Below are 18,228 nucleotides of genomic sequence, written 5' to 3' on the forward strand. Positions count from 1 at the left end.
AAAAAAAGTTCCGAGCTATTTTGATCTCATTACCATTTTAGCTCATGTGTTTTCTCTTTAGTAAAATTCGGGTTTATGTATTCATCTTATCACCATATGGTTTGGGAGATATACCTTTTGCACTGAGAGGTCAGTATAAAACTGAAGGGTTATTAGAACAAATGAAAACTAATTCCGAAGTAAAAAAAAATGTACAAAAATACATTTTAGAATTTTATTGCAACACCGCGGCATCAAAATAAGATAACCTGTAACAGCAACATTGACAAAGATTAAGATACAAACAGCAAAATAATACTTATTTGAAATACAATGAACACTGGACATTTCTATTGAACGAGCATATGACATTGTTCATGCAATCAAGAGCACAAGTCCAAAATCCCCACTTTCAGATTATTTGATGGAAAAGAAGGATACAAATTTTAACACTAAAGGACTACAGCCGATTCAGAGCTTAAGTAACCTACCTCCAGGGGCGTAGCTCCAGAGTTTTTATTGGGAGGGGGAGGGGCACGAGGAGTCTCCATCCGGAGAGTCAAGGGACATGAGCTATGTAATAGTTTTTTCTTCAAATTATTTTTTTTTGGGGGGGTGGCAACTACCTCTCTTGCTCCCCCCCCCCAAAAAAAAAAAAACGACACCACTGTCTAAATCATTATATCAATGCCTTTTTCTTATACCCATGTTGTTTCTACTTTAAAGATTCCTCCCGTGGGGATTTGTCTCTTAGCCAAGAGGACTGACGAATCGACAATATCTGATTATATATAACCTAGGTAAAACATGTGCTATCTCACTTATTCTTGAAGAAGTTGGATAAGTTGGAATCAGTTTCAATAAGCGATCTCTAAAGACTTGAAATTCGCCCTGAATTTAATGCCATATTGTACATGCGGAGTTTATGTAACAAAAACGCAAGCAAATCATCAGAGAAACACTTTATTTCAGTTTAAAAGCATGGTACACTATATAGTACATACCAAATAATTTATTGTTATTATGTTAAACCGTTATTGAGCTACAATGCCTTGCCTGTCTAGCCTGTCCAGATCTATGAAAGCTATTATAAGAAAGTCAAACATTTTCAAGGTCGAAAATTTATTACTTTTTATAACTGATTAACGAACTCATGATTTAAAGGAGAAAGAGTGTCATAACATACTATCTTTAAAGAAATACTGGTACAGGATTCTGCCATTTTCAGAATCTTGTCCGAGTCAAATCCAATTTGACAACTTAGACAAAAAGCTTATCTTTGTCTTCAACTGGGGAAAATTTCGAATGTTACAAGAATCAAGAAAAGAGCTCTGTTCGATACTGCATATCTGTTATGAACAGTCTCAATGAGAGCAGGCTATCCCATCAAAACGACCTGTTGATTCATTACATCAAAGGCTGGAAAGATAAATAAAACTTACAGATTAAACTAAGCAAAGGATTGTTGGCATATTACACGTTTTTGGCAAACCCGGTGCTACCAATAATGATGAAGAAATTACATTCGAAAACTGCGCTCAGATACTTTTGTTGGATTGATTTTCATGAAATGAGTTTGATAAGAGCCTTTTCAAATACACTTTTTTAGTGAACAGTTTAAGTGACTAGTAAGCCTAATTTCCATTACTTTTTCCTTTGAAGTAACAAGGAAAAGTGAACATGAAATTTGATGGACAGAGGCGCCATTTGATGGGGGGGGGGGGGGGCAGGGGTGGGCAAATGCCCACCCAGATTTTCCAGGGGTGTCCAAGCTTCCACCACAAAGGGCCCTTTGCCGGCCATAAGAGCGTAATTACTTGACGACCCTTGGGGTAATTACGCTATTTGCTATTAATTATTGTAAACTTTGAAAGTAGGTAAGATACATAATAAAATTCTCGAGTTATGTCAAATGCCCATTTCCTAGATGATTACGCGACACAAAGTGAGTCGGGGGGCCCAAGATGGAGTTTATGCCCACCCCAAGATTTGGTCCAAATGGCACCTCTGTTGATGGATTGAAATTTCCATTAGTTTGCGGACCAAAAGCATTATAGAATCATCTAACTACTTTCATTGAATTATCTTCATGACTCAATGTGGCAACACACTGTGACAAAACTGTGATACTATCAGAAACTTCCCGATTTTGAAATAAACTAAAGAAAAGTCTTAGATGGGGGCGTAATTTGCTATGGGGAAAGGGGGCAACTGCCCCCTCTTGACTCCAGTTTGCACCTTGACTATTCAAGTGTGGACCCCTCTTGCACCCAATAAAAATGCTGGAGATTCATCCCTGCCCCCCCACCCGAGTATTTTGATAAAATTACGCCACTGGTATTAGTAAATCGTAGCTTTGAGGTTTAAGAAAATCTAAAATGGATCTACAGGGAGGGAGGGGCAAAAAAATGTTTTTTTTTTAATATTTAGATATCCTTGGTAGTTCAGTTCAAAGATAAAATACCACCGATACAGTAAAAGCCAAGTTTGGATCGATTAAACCTAACTATTTAGCAAGTCAATTAAAATAGTCTCATATTATCTCGTAATATATTATAAACATTGTTATCGTTTGGATTAATTAATCTTCTTTTAATCTTTCAAGTAATAAATCTTCTTGAGAAATTTAGCTTAAATTGTTTAATATTGGATTTAGTCTTAATGGGAGTTTGTTTCCACCCTTTCGTAACCTTTTTAAATAAATCAATCAACCTATTATCTAAACTGTCATGTTTCACCTTTCCTAAGACTTTGAATCATATATAAATTTTAAGATTTTTGCTTAAGTCATAATAATAGTAGTCCTAAGGCAGTTTATAATATTTTATAAAATTACATTACTGCAGAACAACAACAACAGCAAAATAAAGCACAAGAAGAGAGAGCTTAAAGTAACCAAAGGTATACGAAAAAACGAGTTACACATTATTATTATAAAACATTGACTAATTTAAAATATAAACCGATATGAAAGTTTTAAATTACCACTAAGAGCACTCATGACAAATTCTTTGTTTTATCATAGCTACACAAGAGACAAAACCACTTTAACCACTTAATTCCATAAAAGCATAACAAACATTTAATTGAATCTAGTGTAACGAAATAATTATGAAAAAATTATGGAAAATACATGAGCTGTAAACTCTTATTGTTCTCCTGAGCAGTACTTCCACTAATCCCAAATTTTACCCAAACGAAAATTGTATTCTCTGAAGTCTCAAAATATTAACGAAAATCATCTTTTTATAATTAGTGTTAACGTTCATGCACTTGAGAGTGTTAACTTCTGCGGAGATTTCGAAAAAAAAAACAACGTTCATTCAACGAAACCCCAGGTAATTTGGAGATAGTAGAGGTACTGCCCCTGACGAAGAGAGCCGTGTATAATAAGTACCAAAGTTGACTAGTTTCAAGTTTTTCTTTTTGTTTTTTTTTCTAGTACAGCCTGAACATTCTACAAATCCTTCGAAACTTCATAACCCTTAATAGATGAAAAATAAACTAACTTTGGGAGATATATAGCTGGTTTCAATATTACAATATTTGGTAAACAATAAATTTACTACTTAGACTATACTGAGGCGTCACGACATTAAATCAAAAAGCAAGGTAGGTTCAAATAAAAACAAGGTTTGGTCGATATTCCCTGCAAGTCATATTGATAGGGCAAACGTAAGGTTGACTTAACAGTCCTGGAAAATTGTGTATAAAAATTATTTACGAGGTTTTAAAAAAATACTGAAGTCAGAGTCTATTCATCTTAATTGATGCCACCTCCAAAGCTCCAGTTTATAACAATTCCAGCCTTAAAGACTAGATTTCTAACAATTAGATTTCGACTCCTTGAATATTAACTTATAACGGACTCCGACTCCATAGATCTCAAAAAGAGATCTTGTGTTGTTGTTTTTTGAAATCTAATTCTAGATTTCACCACAAAAATAAAGAGATTACCACAGCTTTCGCTCATTTATGCTCACAAATTCTGGCAATTATTGGTTAATAAAAGGTAGAAATGAGCAGTTAGTAGATAAATCCACTGACCCCCGCCCCCTAAATATATTGGGCACTGATATCTCTGGTCGCAGCAATTTACTTAAATTATTTGGATTATCAAAGGCTAAAAATCCTAGAAATAATATCTCCAAATATGGAATCGCGTAAATGCAGCACAATTCCTTTTTGAGAGTAACACATCAACAGCTATCATTAAACGTATACATATATTTTAATTGTATTATTTCTACTCAATGTTATTGGTATTGTTTACTATTTTAATTTATTCTTGAAAGAACATAGCAAGCCGAAAACAAAGCGTAAATACAAGCTATTTATATTAAAAAACTTTAAATTAAGCTTCAGCGTAAAAATTTTTGATTATGGGAGGCCTATAAAGGCTTTTAGTGTTAATAAATATCAAATTATATTATATCCTCTGTTTCATATTTAGGTTATTTGAAAGTCGGATATATCAGGCAGATTTATTAAAATGATGCTAACATTATTGCACACTATTGAGCAATCACAGTAATACACACACAGGGGCAGGACTTCGTCTCAACGCACAGAAAAAAAGAAGACTGGAAACTACTTTTTTGGCAATGATAAATTTAAAAAGCCGACTCAAGCGCCTCTTACGGCTGCTGGGATTGTTATGTTGGGAAAAGAAAAGTTATCAGCTGTATAGTGGAAGCTAAAGATTATAGAAAGCAATTGTTGTGATGACGAAGGCGTATCCAGGATTTTTGTTCGAGGGAGGGGCAAAGGTAACTTTACAAAACGCATAGAAATTTGTTTGTATGCGTTTTGGTTACTTTTTTAAGAGTCACAATCTATCCGAGCGTTTTGATTACTATCCAAGCAGCTCACAAAGTAGCTTCACTAGTGACGTGATTTTTTCATAGCCGAACAAAATTGATCAATCAGGTAAAATAAGTAGTCAAATTTTGCAACTAACTTCAAAGACAAATTAAAAAAAAACAGCTGATCGGACAAACTCTGTGGGCCATTCTAGTTTGATGACATTAATCTTTTCAGTCTTTGTTTCGTACTTTTATGTTTTGTTAAATTTTTTTTATTACCCAAGAGTGCTGCCTGGTGTAAATTTTTTATTAGAAGATTTTTTAGGGTTTTTATTTATGTAGCATTTTTCTATCCTTTGAGTGACACATTTCAACGACTATTAACGATGAAAATACTGACAGGTAAAATATCGTCGGTTTTCCTTTTCTGAGGGTTATTTTCCTTCGTACATTTTCAAATGTATTTAACGTTAGGTTTTATCACATATTTTCTTCTTCCGTTTTCATTAATATTATTCTTACGAAAATGACTTTCATAAGGAACTAAATTAAAAAGACATATCATAAACTTCTTCACAACGAAGTACCGCCCCGCAGCATATATCCCGGAAACCGCATCAGAAAAATGTCGGAAAAATTCTCAGACATCCCATTTACACTTGAAGTATTTTCAATCCAGTAGACCTGGAAAAGAAAATTGTATTGGAGGTACAACTGAAACAAGCTATTATATAGATTAAAGAACACACACACTTGACATCTTTCATTCCTAATAAGGATGACAAAACAATTATGCATGGTGGGCACTGGAGAGCCCTAACACCATAAATAAAGAAACCAGTATGTTTAAATAAAAAAGGAGATGAATATTTAAACCCAAGGCTATATGTTAATTGAAATTAAATGACTGTTTCTAGAGTTCATTCTATTTAAAAGCTGTTAATACAATATTGACTAAAAAACCTTTTACACAAAAAAAAAAGATTCTCAAAGAAAAGTAAAGAGCTACACAAAACCTAAGACGAGCAGAAACAAAGCCAAATAATAATTAAAATGTAAGACGAACATAAATATCACTAAATAAACTAAATTTATTTATAAATTAATCTAAATAAATTAAATTAAATTAATCACTAAATAAGTGAAATTCAAAACGAACAGAAATGAATATAAATAATTAAGTTGAGTTTTGAAGGAACAGAAACTACCAGAAATAGGAGTAAGGCTAAAACCCCTGTGTCTTTTAAAGACTCAAACGTCACTTGCGATTTACTGAAAAAAATTTTAATTTCAAGCTTCGAGTTTTACTTTATTATAACACAATCAAAAAAAAAAAAAAATAGAAGATTATCATATTAGCCAAGATTACTGAAAAGATCTAATGAACTGCATATTGACAGTTTAATTTATATTGGTGGTCATTCCTGAAAATCTCAGCAATTTTGTACTTATTGAAGTTATATAAGAAAAAACGTTTCAAATACATTTTGTGTCCAGGAAAGAGCAACTGATGTTCTGGTCTTTACAAGACATAGGGGGCGTTGCAAGATTGTAGCAAGTTGCAACAAGACTACAGGGTCCAGGGATCGATTCCCACTGGCGGAAGTTTGGGCGACAGGCTTGCTACCTGTCCCCGTAAAAAAGACCTAGTGACTGAAACGTCGATTTGAGGCCTTATGCGTTATCAATAACACCGAAGGATCTCAACCCCTTAATCCTTAGTTTAGCAAGACTGTGCACGTTACGACAATCTGTTTTTTATTCCAAGTGTGCAAAATCTCTGATGCAATCAATTATTGGAATTTTATTACAAATTATCTTAAATAGACTTGTGAGTAAACAAATTTAATAGGTTATGACGCATAAGATCGCTAGATGCACTCCTTAGTTTTTTGTTTACAGAAAAAAAAAATAATTCGAAGATATGACTAATAAGCTACTAACGCATTAAGAGGGAATGACCACTTGCTGTGCCATTCAAATTTTTCTTCACAAAAAAACTGGGAGAGGGGCATTTATTCCCATATATTTTTTTTCCAACCTAGAGTTTTAGACCCCCAACCCAGATTTTGAAATATACCTTTTTTACGGTATCTTCACTGAGCAATTCTTTTTCTTGGTGCTTTCTTTGAAAACATTGGAAAAGCAACAAAATTACCGTCCCCTAAATCTCAAAAATATGTTTCCCACCCCTCCTAAGTTTTATGTGAATTGATGCACTGAGTCAAATTACCTATTCTTAAAGGTTGGTAGATCATTTTTATAGTGTGTCTGAACTTATCCTTATTACGTTTCACTTCAAGAAATAAAGAGCATGTGACAGGTAAAGCTAAGGACGCTGATCCAATTCGTACTTGGGACCTTTTTTACCATAGCCTACCATACTATACTGTGCCTTATCATTTCCAAGGCAAAATTCATGAACAGGCAGAAGTAAAAATAGACACAAGGACACGAATATATTTTTTTTTGGCAACCGGTAGTGGCGTCAAGTCATGAAAACTTAGGAGAGGGACAAACGTATTTTCGTTTGTCAAAAACTTATTTTTTGTGAGGGACAAAAAATAAAAAAGGATATTTCTGTAACAAATATACCCCTCCCCCCAAATGACGCCACTGTGGAAGGAGGGCAAGACTCATAAGCCGACGTTTACAAGAAAGAAGAATTTAATTGAAGTGTCTGACTTTAAAAGGGTTTAATATGGATTTTTTCCACATTTAACGTTAAAACCTCGTTTTGAAGCGCCTTAGCACCTCTTGAGAATTGATCTCTCCTCATTGCATGATCTGGTGATTTGAAATCTAGCCTTCAAACTAGAGTGTAACCGATCTCTTTCTACAACTATTTGTTTGTTAAGTGTATCAGTATTCCGCAGAGGCGCCATTTGGGCCAAATCATGGGGTGGGCATGAACTCCATCTGGGCCCCCCCTGATTCACTTTGCGTCGCGTAAGAAAAATCCGGGTTTTGGCAGCACATTGATCGAATATTCTAAATAAAAATGCATTTTTCAGCACCCGTGTGTTGCTTGGAAATGTACTGTAACCAAATGTGGAACTCAGTCACACTGACCTCTAAGATTAATTATAACAACGAAGAATACAATCAACGAGGTTAAGTGATTAAACTGAAAGTGGAAAATTCAACCAGACTACAGGCTGGCATTTCTCAGCGAGAAACTTTCTTATTTAAGTAAACAATACGTCGGTGAGAGTAACCTTCATTGTTATGCTGAGGGTTGTAACAAAAATCTCAGTGTCCCTTCAGCAGAAATCTTCCAGATCAAATACATTTACAAAAAGGAAAAACATAACAAGAAAAAAAAAAGATAACAACATTCAAGGTAACAAGGGGAACCGCCGAGGTTTCATCTTTGCAAAATCATCAACAAGCTGGTTGTAGTCCAAATTTTTTAATAAATCCTTCTCTGCAAATATCAAAAGGAGGTGACTGAGACGATCATCTCCTGTTGAAGACCGCAGGTAGTTTTTCACAATTTCTAGGCTAGAAAACAAACGCTCATTACTCGCTGTTGTCTCAGGAAGTGTGGCAGCAATACGAAGTCCTTTAATTACTTCTGAGTAAGCCACTGGTAATGCCTGAAGATGGTCGACAATGTCTAGGAAGTTTTCCGGCTTTTTCTCCTCATTGAGCAAGAAACACTTGGCAATACCAGCTTGAGATTCGAGAAGAATGCTGTCGATATCCAGCTCGCCCTAAAGAGAAGAGAAAAGCTTGAGCAGCTCTGTGTCCATAAACTTGGTTGAGCTTGGATCCAAGGCTTCGAGCGTACTCAGCACTGGCAAGTTATCTGTGAACCTTCTGTCAAATTCTGCTAGTAGACGGTCAAAAGTTTTGAAGTATTCTTGCTTCATTTCATCCGCCAAAGTAGTAGTCCAATTTCCAGATTCGATGAAACTCTTTCCTAGCGTCAAAGTTGTCACAAATTGTTTCCGATGCTTGGTGATCTTTTGAATTCTTCAAGGTCGTCCTTTCTGACTAACAGAGGAGGGTCTAGTCACGGGTCCATTCACAGCAGGTACTTCAATTTCGAGTTCTGTTGCAAACTCTTTAGCCTTCTTGAAAAGCGATACAAATGAAGCATCTGAACGCAGGTCGGTGAGTTTGCTTCTTGTGACCTGAATCAGGGTGCGCGATCGAGAAATAATCAAGTCGACGGCGACGGCATGGAGTTGCTGGGACAGCGATTTCGTCGCTCGCGTAATTGCTTCTATGTAGTGTGATTGGAAGATAACAAGGAACGATTCCATCAAGAAATGACAGGCCAGGAACTGACCTATTTTAGGCTATCAACTTAGAGGAAAAACTGCAAATATTCAGAATTTGTAATATTAATATTATCATCTATGAAACGGGCATTTGACAGAACTTTAGAATTAGATTACGTATCTAACCTGCTTTCAAAGTTTACAATGGTTACTGGCAAATAGTGTTATTATTATGGCCGGCAAACGACCCTTTTTGGTGGAATCTTGGGCCCCCTGGAAAATCTGGGCTGGGCATTTGCCCCCCCCCCCAAATGGCGCCTCTGAGTATTCGCACATCTAAGATTTAAACCTCATTTCGAGGCAATTTTGTAGTTCTTGAGGACACAATTTTAGACAAAAGGTTTCGCCTGATTATTTTCTTTTTTTTTCTTTTGCTTACAAAATTGAATACTAGTCTGAAAATTATACAAATAGATCAAACGAGATTTTATCTGGTTTGAGACAGAATAAAATTAATGTGGTTCGATTTTGTTAATCACGGGGTTTATAACTGTCACTTTTCTTGATATGGCTCAAGTTATGATAATTACTTAATCAGCGATTTTCACATTTGATTTTACACCATTTTATGCATAAATTGATCTTTTTTTTAGAATCTTAAAGTTCCATTATGCTTTTGATATGTGCACATTTATTGAATTATGAATATTTTTACCGAAGCCTAACAGCGTTTCTCATAATGTAAGACCTACGCAATGCCTTTTTTTTTATTATACATGGACTTGGTCGTTTTTTTTTGTGTACTAGAAAGCGACCGTCATTGGTCAGACATGGTTTTTTGGGGGTGGGGGGAGGTATTTGTCAAACTACATGCAAAGAGAGAATTGAAAAAAATCTATAGGAAAAAATAGGGAAAAGTTATATGTTATTTGAGAACCTAGGTCCCCAGGCCTCCTTTTAACAGGCCTGAACAAAATGTCTCCTCCATGCACAATCTAGTGATTTCAAATTCAGTCTTCCCACCAGGGTTGTCACTGAAAATTTAGTAACACCCAACGATTCACTTGCTAACATTCCCAAGGTTTTGAAAAAAATGCGAAGGTGTTAAATAAAAATGATATATATCTTCAAGTTACTTTTTGAAGAGAATGTTTATTACATCAACTTTTTGTAAGATCCCAGGCATTTGACTGCAACACCAAAATTTTGGGATTTTCAATTCTGAAAGTGAAAATTTTGAAGTATAATTATGATACACAACATCAACAATTGTGGCCTCAAACGGCCTAGCGCTGTGATAAATTGTCAGTAGTAGTAGTCGTAGTCATTTCTTAGGAAAAAATAAGATAAGGAAGTTTTAAATTAAAAACTTCGGAGGCATTGGTTGGAAATTACTTCCAAAGGTATCAAGAATATGTCTTAAAGCATACATAATTGTCCTTATTCTGATCGAATCCATGTACTCCCACTGACATCTCACGATTTTTACAAATTCGTTCCCTTTTTTGTGTCTTTTTTTTAAACCCCCTAGCCAGACGTAACTTTTTAAGATTCTTCCTATAGTTTCTCATATTGCAATATAATCTTGTTATTTTAAGTTTTTTTCATTTTTCTTTTCGAACTCGTATCAGAGAAGCTCCTTTCCTTAAAATATGTCTTAAGAACTGGACCTGAATAATTAGGAACTCTGTGGGTTTCGTACCCCCCCCCCTCGGAATATGTCATCTGTTATTGCTATCTGACGTCATCTGACTAATATTTTGTATAGATCTAGATCATTCGTAGCTCGATCATATATTCGTATTTGATACAACTGCAGTAACGAGCTGAGCCGTTTAGTTTCTTTGGGATTCCCTCCCAGTTTTAACCTACCCTGAATGAGTTATAACGTAATAGGCTAGAATAGATCTCATTAATGGAGTACAATGAGAAGATTCTAGGGATATACTGAAAAAAAGGGTGAGATGGCTAGGTCACATTCTAGAGAGGCCGACGGATTGCTAAGGATTGTACTTTTTGGCTACGTATCTTGGGCCAAATGAAAAGTAGTTTGTGTCCAAATTGGGTGCAAAAGGGTAATGAGAAAGGATTTAAAGAAAATTGGAACAACATTGGAGGGGGTTTACCTTTAAATTAATTGTAGCAAAAGAGGAGGGTGTGCAGCTGTATTAGTCTCTGATAGCTTGGTCATGCAGTGAGCCGTAATTAGTAGTAGCAGTTGTTATAAGCAGATCTGTGTATGAAAAATCCTACTTTGAATTGTAGCATCCCATCAATATAACGTGAAAGCTACGCCAATTCTTTGTAGCCACTTTTATAGGTCAATTTTGATTTTAACTGTGCTTCAGAGCTTACACAGTCCAGCCTAGAGACAAGACTCGAAGGTGAAAACGGAACATAGCTTGAATATATTTAAACAACTAAAAAGGCCCCGAGAAGAATTTCCGACAAATAGGCGATGTTAATACTAATGCACCATATTAAAGTACACTACTTATCGAGGGAAAATAGGGTTAAGAAATGTTTAGTTTACGGATAGATCGAGACAATTTTAAGCAAAAGGATTCAGCCTAAACAAGCCAAACGAAAAAGAATATACTGTTACCAGGAGGGTGGTGTACCAAATTCTCAGCAGGCATTTCAATTTTCCCGAGTTTCTATCAAGCTCAATTAAAGCAAGCTAAATGGCTTAAATTTGTTTGTTTAATTTTAGTTTACTACCGACATAACTCTATCATAAGTTAGTAATTACATGTATGAACTTTATGAGGAAAATATGACCTAAGTCAAAGAGAATCCGACATAGGCATCAAGGATTGATATAGGTACACAGCATAGCAAAGTTAAATAAAGCCAGGTAAACATGAAAATGAATGTCTGCGATGGATAGTTTGTCATCAAGAGCAGGTATGAAATTTAAGTATGGATGCATTATGATGAAAATTTGGTAGCAAGTCGAATAAATACCAAAAAATTCAACGATGAAAGCCATAACCAGTTGAAATTTAACAGCAAACCAATTCGTCTTAAATCTACTGTAAAATTGAAAAAAAATGGATTAACCAAAAGGATGATACCAAGAAATTTTGCGAGAGGGGGGGGGGGGGTAATTTTCCAATAAATACGTCTGATAGCAATAAATTAAAGTCCTTTAAACGTGTTAATAGATACTGATATCTTCATTAAAATGAAAATGACTTGAGTTTCAGATAGAACCAAGGACAAGGAGGAGGGCTAGGTCTCAAAGCGAAGTACTTTACGATCCCTGGTTATGCCCAAGGTTAGTCAGTGTGAGTGACTCGCCAAAGTCGAAAAAGTGTGAAAAGGCGGAAGCTATTCAACCCTGTGGTATTTCAATTTATGTAGAAATATCTGATTGAAAGTCAGATTTATTAACAATTACTATTTTCATGAAAAAACATCTATTATCCCTTAATGTTACGAAATTACTAAATGTTCATTTTTTCGTAAAAAACTTTTACAATTTTACAATAGAGCTATTTGATTCGTTTTTAATATTATCTTTTTTCATATTAAGCTTTATCTAATCATTTAATCCCAGTTCATTTCACAAAGTAAAAAAATAATTCTCAGGAACCTGAATATTAATCTCTATATTTGGAAGAGATTTCCTAGCGTAAAACCAAATTTAATCGAATATTTAGCCCAATCTTCACAGTTAATCTTCTGTTTCACTTAAACCTTTCTAACGACTTTTTGCCACAATTATCATAAGTAGTCTTCCCTTTTTTCATTTATATCTTTCTATCTGTATTTCACCATCCGAATAATAATTTTCACGAAAAACCCTCTAAAAGCTGCTTGGAAATGTTTTTTGAAGCTCCTAAATTAAGCTTGATGTGGGAAAGATATTTACTTCTAACTCATTTCTGTCCATTTTTCCGAAGTAAATATCTCCTAAATAATTATTTCCAGTATGCCCATGATTCAATTGTTTAAGGTACTTACTACTCTACAGGTTTCATGGTTAGAAAACACATCTAAATGTCACCAAAAATACCAGCGAATGTTTTCCGAAGATTTTTCATCGTGTCTTCACCATCATCTTGCTCTAATTGGTTTAAACTAGCCTGGCTACCTTGACGACCAAAGACCTTTCCAGTTCCATCCTCCGCTCGACGAGTTGGACCAGCTGCAAAATTTTTAGTCAGCAACAAGGTCATAACAAATTGTTTTCATCTCAATATAACTACTCAAATTCGATGTATATAAATCTACAAGTGTGCCTAAACATAAGATATGTGGCACTTTTATAATTACAGATATGTAAAGCTAGAGTCGGGACACATTTTGTTAATTTCGGGATCTAAAATCACCCAAAAAGCATCTAACAACAGGTTAACAATGAGATAATCAATAGATTCACGCTAGAAAAACATAAGTCAATAATAAATATAGAAGAGAGTAGACAAACATTCGTTGATACATTACCTTCAACCCCCCCCCCTAAATAAAAAGAATTGAGTCTTAGGGTTAAAATCTTCTTTTACTAGAAACTGTCAACAGCTTCTCTCCTTTATATAATGGGAGATAATATAATGCCATCTACTTTATCTCTTTGTTTTAAAAGGGCGGTGGGACTAGCAAGCAGCTATCCCAATCTTAAATCTAAAGCAGCTATCCGAATTGGGCATAAGAGCGTATAAAGGATTTGTGTTCGGGGGGGGGGGGTCGCCTTATTCCCCCCCCCCTCCCAGAGCCAAAATCCTGGGATACAATATTGTATCCAATGGCATATAAAATTGGGATAGCTGCTATCCCATGTTCAGATCCGAAGCAGTACCAACCGCATATCGAAGGCCCAATTTTAGAGAGAACCCTCATAGGGGTAAGCCTCAAAAATTAAAATTAGATAGGACTAAGTTTGGTTGTTTTCAGAAAAAAAGGCAGCACAATGAAAGAAGGTAAAAAAAAGATTTGATATTTATTTGGCCAATATTTGGCCACCAATAGAAGTTTTTTATTTCTGGGAAAAATTCTTAACACTCTTTGCTTTTTGACTGAATCCTTGCAACCGAGAGCCGACCTGAACAATTTTATTGGACAAAATCCTGACCCCTACAAGTCTCCATATATTTCATTCTCACCACTGGTCCTCATATTCTTTGTTTAGAAAAATGGTCTTTGAGTAAGATCAGCAATAGTTGCATGGTGCCCAGAATAAACATAAGAGATTCCAAGCTGACCTCAAGTTGGACATACAAATAGCAAAACCTTTCTAGGATGTCAGAATAAAATCAATGATTCTACACGTATCTGTAAGTATGCAAACAGCGTACAGGATTAGAAGAAAACATTTCGGCTACGTAAAAAATACTGTACTTTTTTTACCCTCCTTTTCCCCTTTACAGTTACAGTAAATATAATCACCTACACTTCTCGCACATGACAGAATAATCTCTACGGCAGGTGGGGATGGACCCTTGAAATATAGCCTGAGGATCAGAATTACGTAACTGACAACTAAATGTAACTTTTGAGCACATGAATGATATTTAGATGGTGTTTTAAAGTTTATTTGAACCAAATGAAATGCTTGCTACCATCCGGGTTGCAGCGGTAGCTAGCAACATAGTAGGAGACCATTACATCCCATAATAAAAAAAAATAGCTTATAACTCCTGAAACAAGAGTAAGATAAAAAAAAAAAAGAAGTACACTATGAGCACCACCTTGTTCAATATCCCTATATAGGAAACTAAATGTCCCTTGGCTTGAGTAACAAGGGAAATATATTGGTTTGAAAATCAAGAAAAGTGGTTGCAACCAATATATTCTGCACCGACTGCATATTTTTTCTCTGTTTTTTTTTTTTTTCGCCTTAGCTAGCTCGGCACTGGAAAATCATAGAGAGCTGTTTAATGGCTCATTTGAAAGGAATTTGATGTATTTAAAAACCTTTCATAGTTAACAAAAGTAATTTCAAAAACAAATATTTATTTTAAACTGCCTTTTTCTATAGCTCTGAAGTAGCAAATGTTATTAACATCTGCTTGCCTCCTGGAACCAAACTTTTTTTGGCTCGACTCCTAAAGTGCTTATCTCTATAGCGTTGTGCTTTATTTCCGTAGAAAAAAAGTCATTTTTTAAATTTTAGTTCTCAGTTCAGGACCGCTAAAGTGATTATGTAAACTACAAAAATATTCATGGTATCTGAGCAATGATTTTAATTTTTCAATTAAAATTAATTCTATATTAGAAGCCACTAACCCTGCCTGTTATACTATGCTGCAACTTGATGATTGAATTGATTGATTGATTGAATCGTATGCTGCAACTTGAATTATTGATTTAGTTTAGGCTTCTTGAACCTCAGAGTTTTCCTTCGTAAAAAGACAATCTATCTATTTTCTTGCAATATGATTACAGATTTTCTTCAAACTATTTACAGCAGGGCCACTATGTTACCAGATCCCTATCATAAAATACTGCAGGATATTAAGCGAAAATTCGTCAAAGGCACGATTTCTCGAGCAAAAATGCGCTGAAGGTACAAAAAAAAATAGAAAAAATTTAAATTTTCCCAAAAAAAATTAGAATGTACGCTGAATTTGGAAATCCGCTACATCAACAGTCCAATCCTGCAAATCTACTGAGCTAACCAGGTATAACTATTTAATTTAACCGAGGCTACAATAAGATATGTTTAGTTGTTTAATATACTAATTGTTAAAAATATGCTGAGGAAAAATTATGAAAATTGAAACTTAGTTAATTATTCTGTTGCGAAATAATCCTCTTGTAAGCTAACATTGAAGCAACTCTTTTTGGTCTAGTGGGTAATCTTGCCCCCTGGTGATGGTGTAAAATTTTAATTCCCCCATAGACTATTGGTTCATTTTTCAAAAGAATATCATAAATTGGGTCAATATTTAAATTCCCTGTGTCTCTATTTATTGAGACACTGGTGATGAAAAAGTTGATACAATGGGCCGGAGGGGGACTCCCGTCTTATGAATTTTGGGTAGACCTTAGATCTTTGGTGCGGAACAACCTCTTGGATAAAGTTTATTATAAAATTGTGGGGTAATGTGTAAATTATTTTCCAGGGACTCCAATTCCTTTCTTATCTAATTTAGTTAAATTAACTAATTTAGTTTAACTATTTTAACTAACTAATTTATTAGTTAATTAATTACTAACTATTAACTAACTAATTTAGTTAGTGGGGTGTATAAAATTCCTTGTTCCCATGGAAAGTTTTATATTGGTAGAACTCACCAACAATTTACTGAAAGATTTATAGAGCATCGCAACTCAATAGAAAAAACCCTACAACTAAGAAAGCCTCCCGAAACTTTTGTTTCGGCTCTAGCTGAACATACATTCTTTTATCCCGAACATTTTATACAATTTGATGAGACTACAATTATTTCTAATGATAGAGGTTTTTCTCAATGGGCGAGGGAGGCTATAGGAATTAAAAAACATATATTTGCTAATATTTCAATAAATAGAGACACAGGGAATTTAAATATTGACCTAATTTATGATATTCCTTTGAAAAATGAACCAATAGTCGATGAGGGAATTAAAATTTTACACAATCACCAGGGGACAAGATTACCCACTAGACCAAAAAGAGTTGTTTCAATGTTAGCTTACAAGAGGATTATTTCGCAACAGAATAATTAACTAAGTTTCAATTTTCATAATTTTTCCTCAGTTGCTCTTTGATTCTCATTGAAGTAACTCGCATAGCTGCTTTTCCCTACGTGGATAAGTAGCGACAGTTGTATTTATTATTACTGGTGGTAGTTTTTATTTGTTTTTAGATTAGTTTTCTTTTAATTTTCCATCTTTTGCTGAAGACGCCTTGTTTGGATACAGGCGAAATATCCGCGTTGTTTTAGTTTTTCAATTCTACTGGCCGTCGTCTCGTTTGAAGTTTTCTTTTTGTAGAGTTTTATCTCTCTTGGTTGTTTATTGTCTTATTTACTTTAACATATCTCGCATTCACAATAGCATTCGAAACTGGTTGCCATGGGCTGTAAGGCTTCACTTCTGCAAAATTCTTTTCTCTATTGAGCTAAGTTCAGATCATGATTCTACGAAGTTGTGTTGATAAAGAGAATAATATAAACTATGACCCTAATTCTATTGAGTAAATATTTGCTTTAACTAATATAAACATTAAAAAGATAGTTTTATCTTTAAAATTCGATCATTAATGTACTTCTACGCAACTTGTCAAACTCTATTAAAAAGGAACTGTATGGTATATAAACAAACACAACAGGCTTATATCATATTTGTTTTCATTATCTAGGCCATTGTACATCCTTCTCTGTTTCAATGATTGGAAATATGTATTAACTCAAAGCTTAAGGTTTGAGTTATGCAACTCTCTAAATATGCTTATGCGCACTTATAAGCCTACGAGAGAAAAGTTTCTAGCCAAGAAGTACAATTTTTCACTGCATAGTCATGAAAAAAAAACATCGAAGAATCAGGGGTTGTTTACTGCCAATCAAAGATGTACAGAGCTTTGTGCTTTCAATCAGGAACGCGCCCAGGGTGGAGTTTGCCACCGGCCTGTCCTTAAACGACTCTAGATGTTTTTCTTTTCCAATAAATTTAATTATTGTTCATTCAACTCACCTATTGTTTCATTTGTTGTTTTGATAAATGTAGAATAGACAAGGCACAGGGTGTTTTTCCGCAATGTTAGATAAAGCTTGGGAAAAAAGAAAGATAAGTATGCCAACCAATATTAGAATATTAAAAGCCACGGTGATGACAGTGGTCAAGTATTGCTCTGAAACTTTGGTTCTTCGAAAGGCTGAAAAAGATTTGGTTAATATTCTCCAGAGGAATTGTTCTATAGACAGTTTTAGGCTCTCCTTTTTCTGACCGTATATCAAACAATAAGCGACAAAAAATGGTTCGGCCCCACTTTCTAGGGCTATAATGAAAGAAAAGTTAAAATGTCTGCATCATAATGTAGGACGACATATTGCCTAAGATTGTGATTTTTGTCCATCTATCTGTGGCAAACAAAAAGCAAAGTGTCCCTTAATGGGTGAAATGTCATAAGAAAGGAAAGGAAATTGGAATTTCATGGCAGGGATTGAAGAGTGAAGCTTAGAATATACTGAGGTGGGGGAGAAACATGTGCAGCTGCGTTGGCCTCAAGTAGCTTGATGCTGCAACGGGTTGTTAGTAGCAGTAGTATTGTTTTTTATGAATCACAG

At 34.8% G+C, this 18,228-nt stretch overlaps 1 protein-coding gene across 4 annotated transcripts in view; it reads right to left on the reverse strand.

The window, feature by feature from the left end:
• Positions 1-200: 200 nt before the first annotated feature.
• The window catches only part of LOC136032962 (synapsin-like), a 194,034-nt gene continuing 176,006 nt past the window's right edge, over positions 201-18,228 (reverse strand). For 3 of the 4 annotated variants that reach the window (XM_065713454.1, XM_065713455.1, XM_065713452.1), the window contains 2 exons: positions 12,983-13,166; positions 201-5,468 (listed from right to left, as the gene is read on the reverse strand). In XM_065713454.1, coding sequence (XP_065569526.1) covers positions 13,015-13,166 — 152 coding nt within the window. In that variant the 3' untranslated portion in view covers positions 201-5,468; positions 12,983-13,014. The remainder of the gene's footprint in view (positions 5,469-12,982; positions 13,167-18,228) is intronic. The other variant, XM_065713453.1, reaches the window with a different exon arrangement.

Source organism: Artemia franciscana, chromosome 11 (assembly GCF_032884065.1).
Source record: "Artemia franciscana chromosome 11, ASM3288406v1, whole genome shotgun sequence".
NCBI classification, from domain to species: domain Eukaryota; kingdom Metazoa; phylum Arthropoda; class Branchiopoda; order Anostraca; family Artemiidae; genus Artemia; species Artemia franciscana.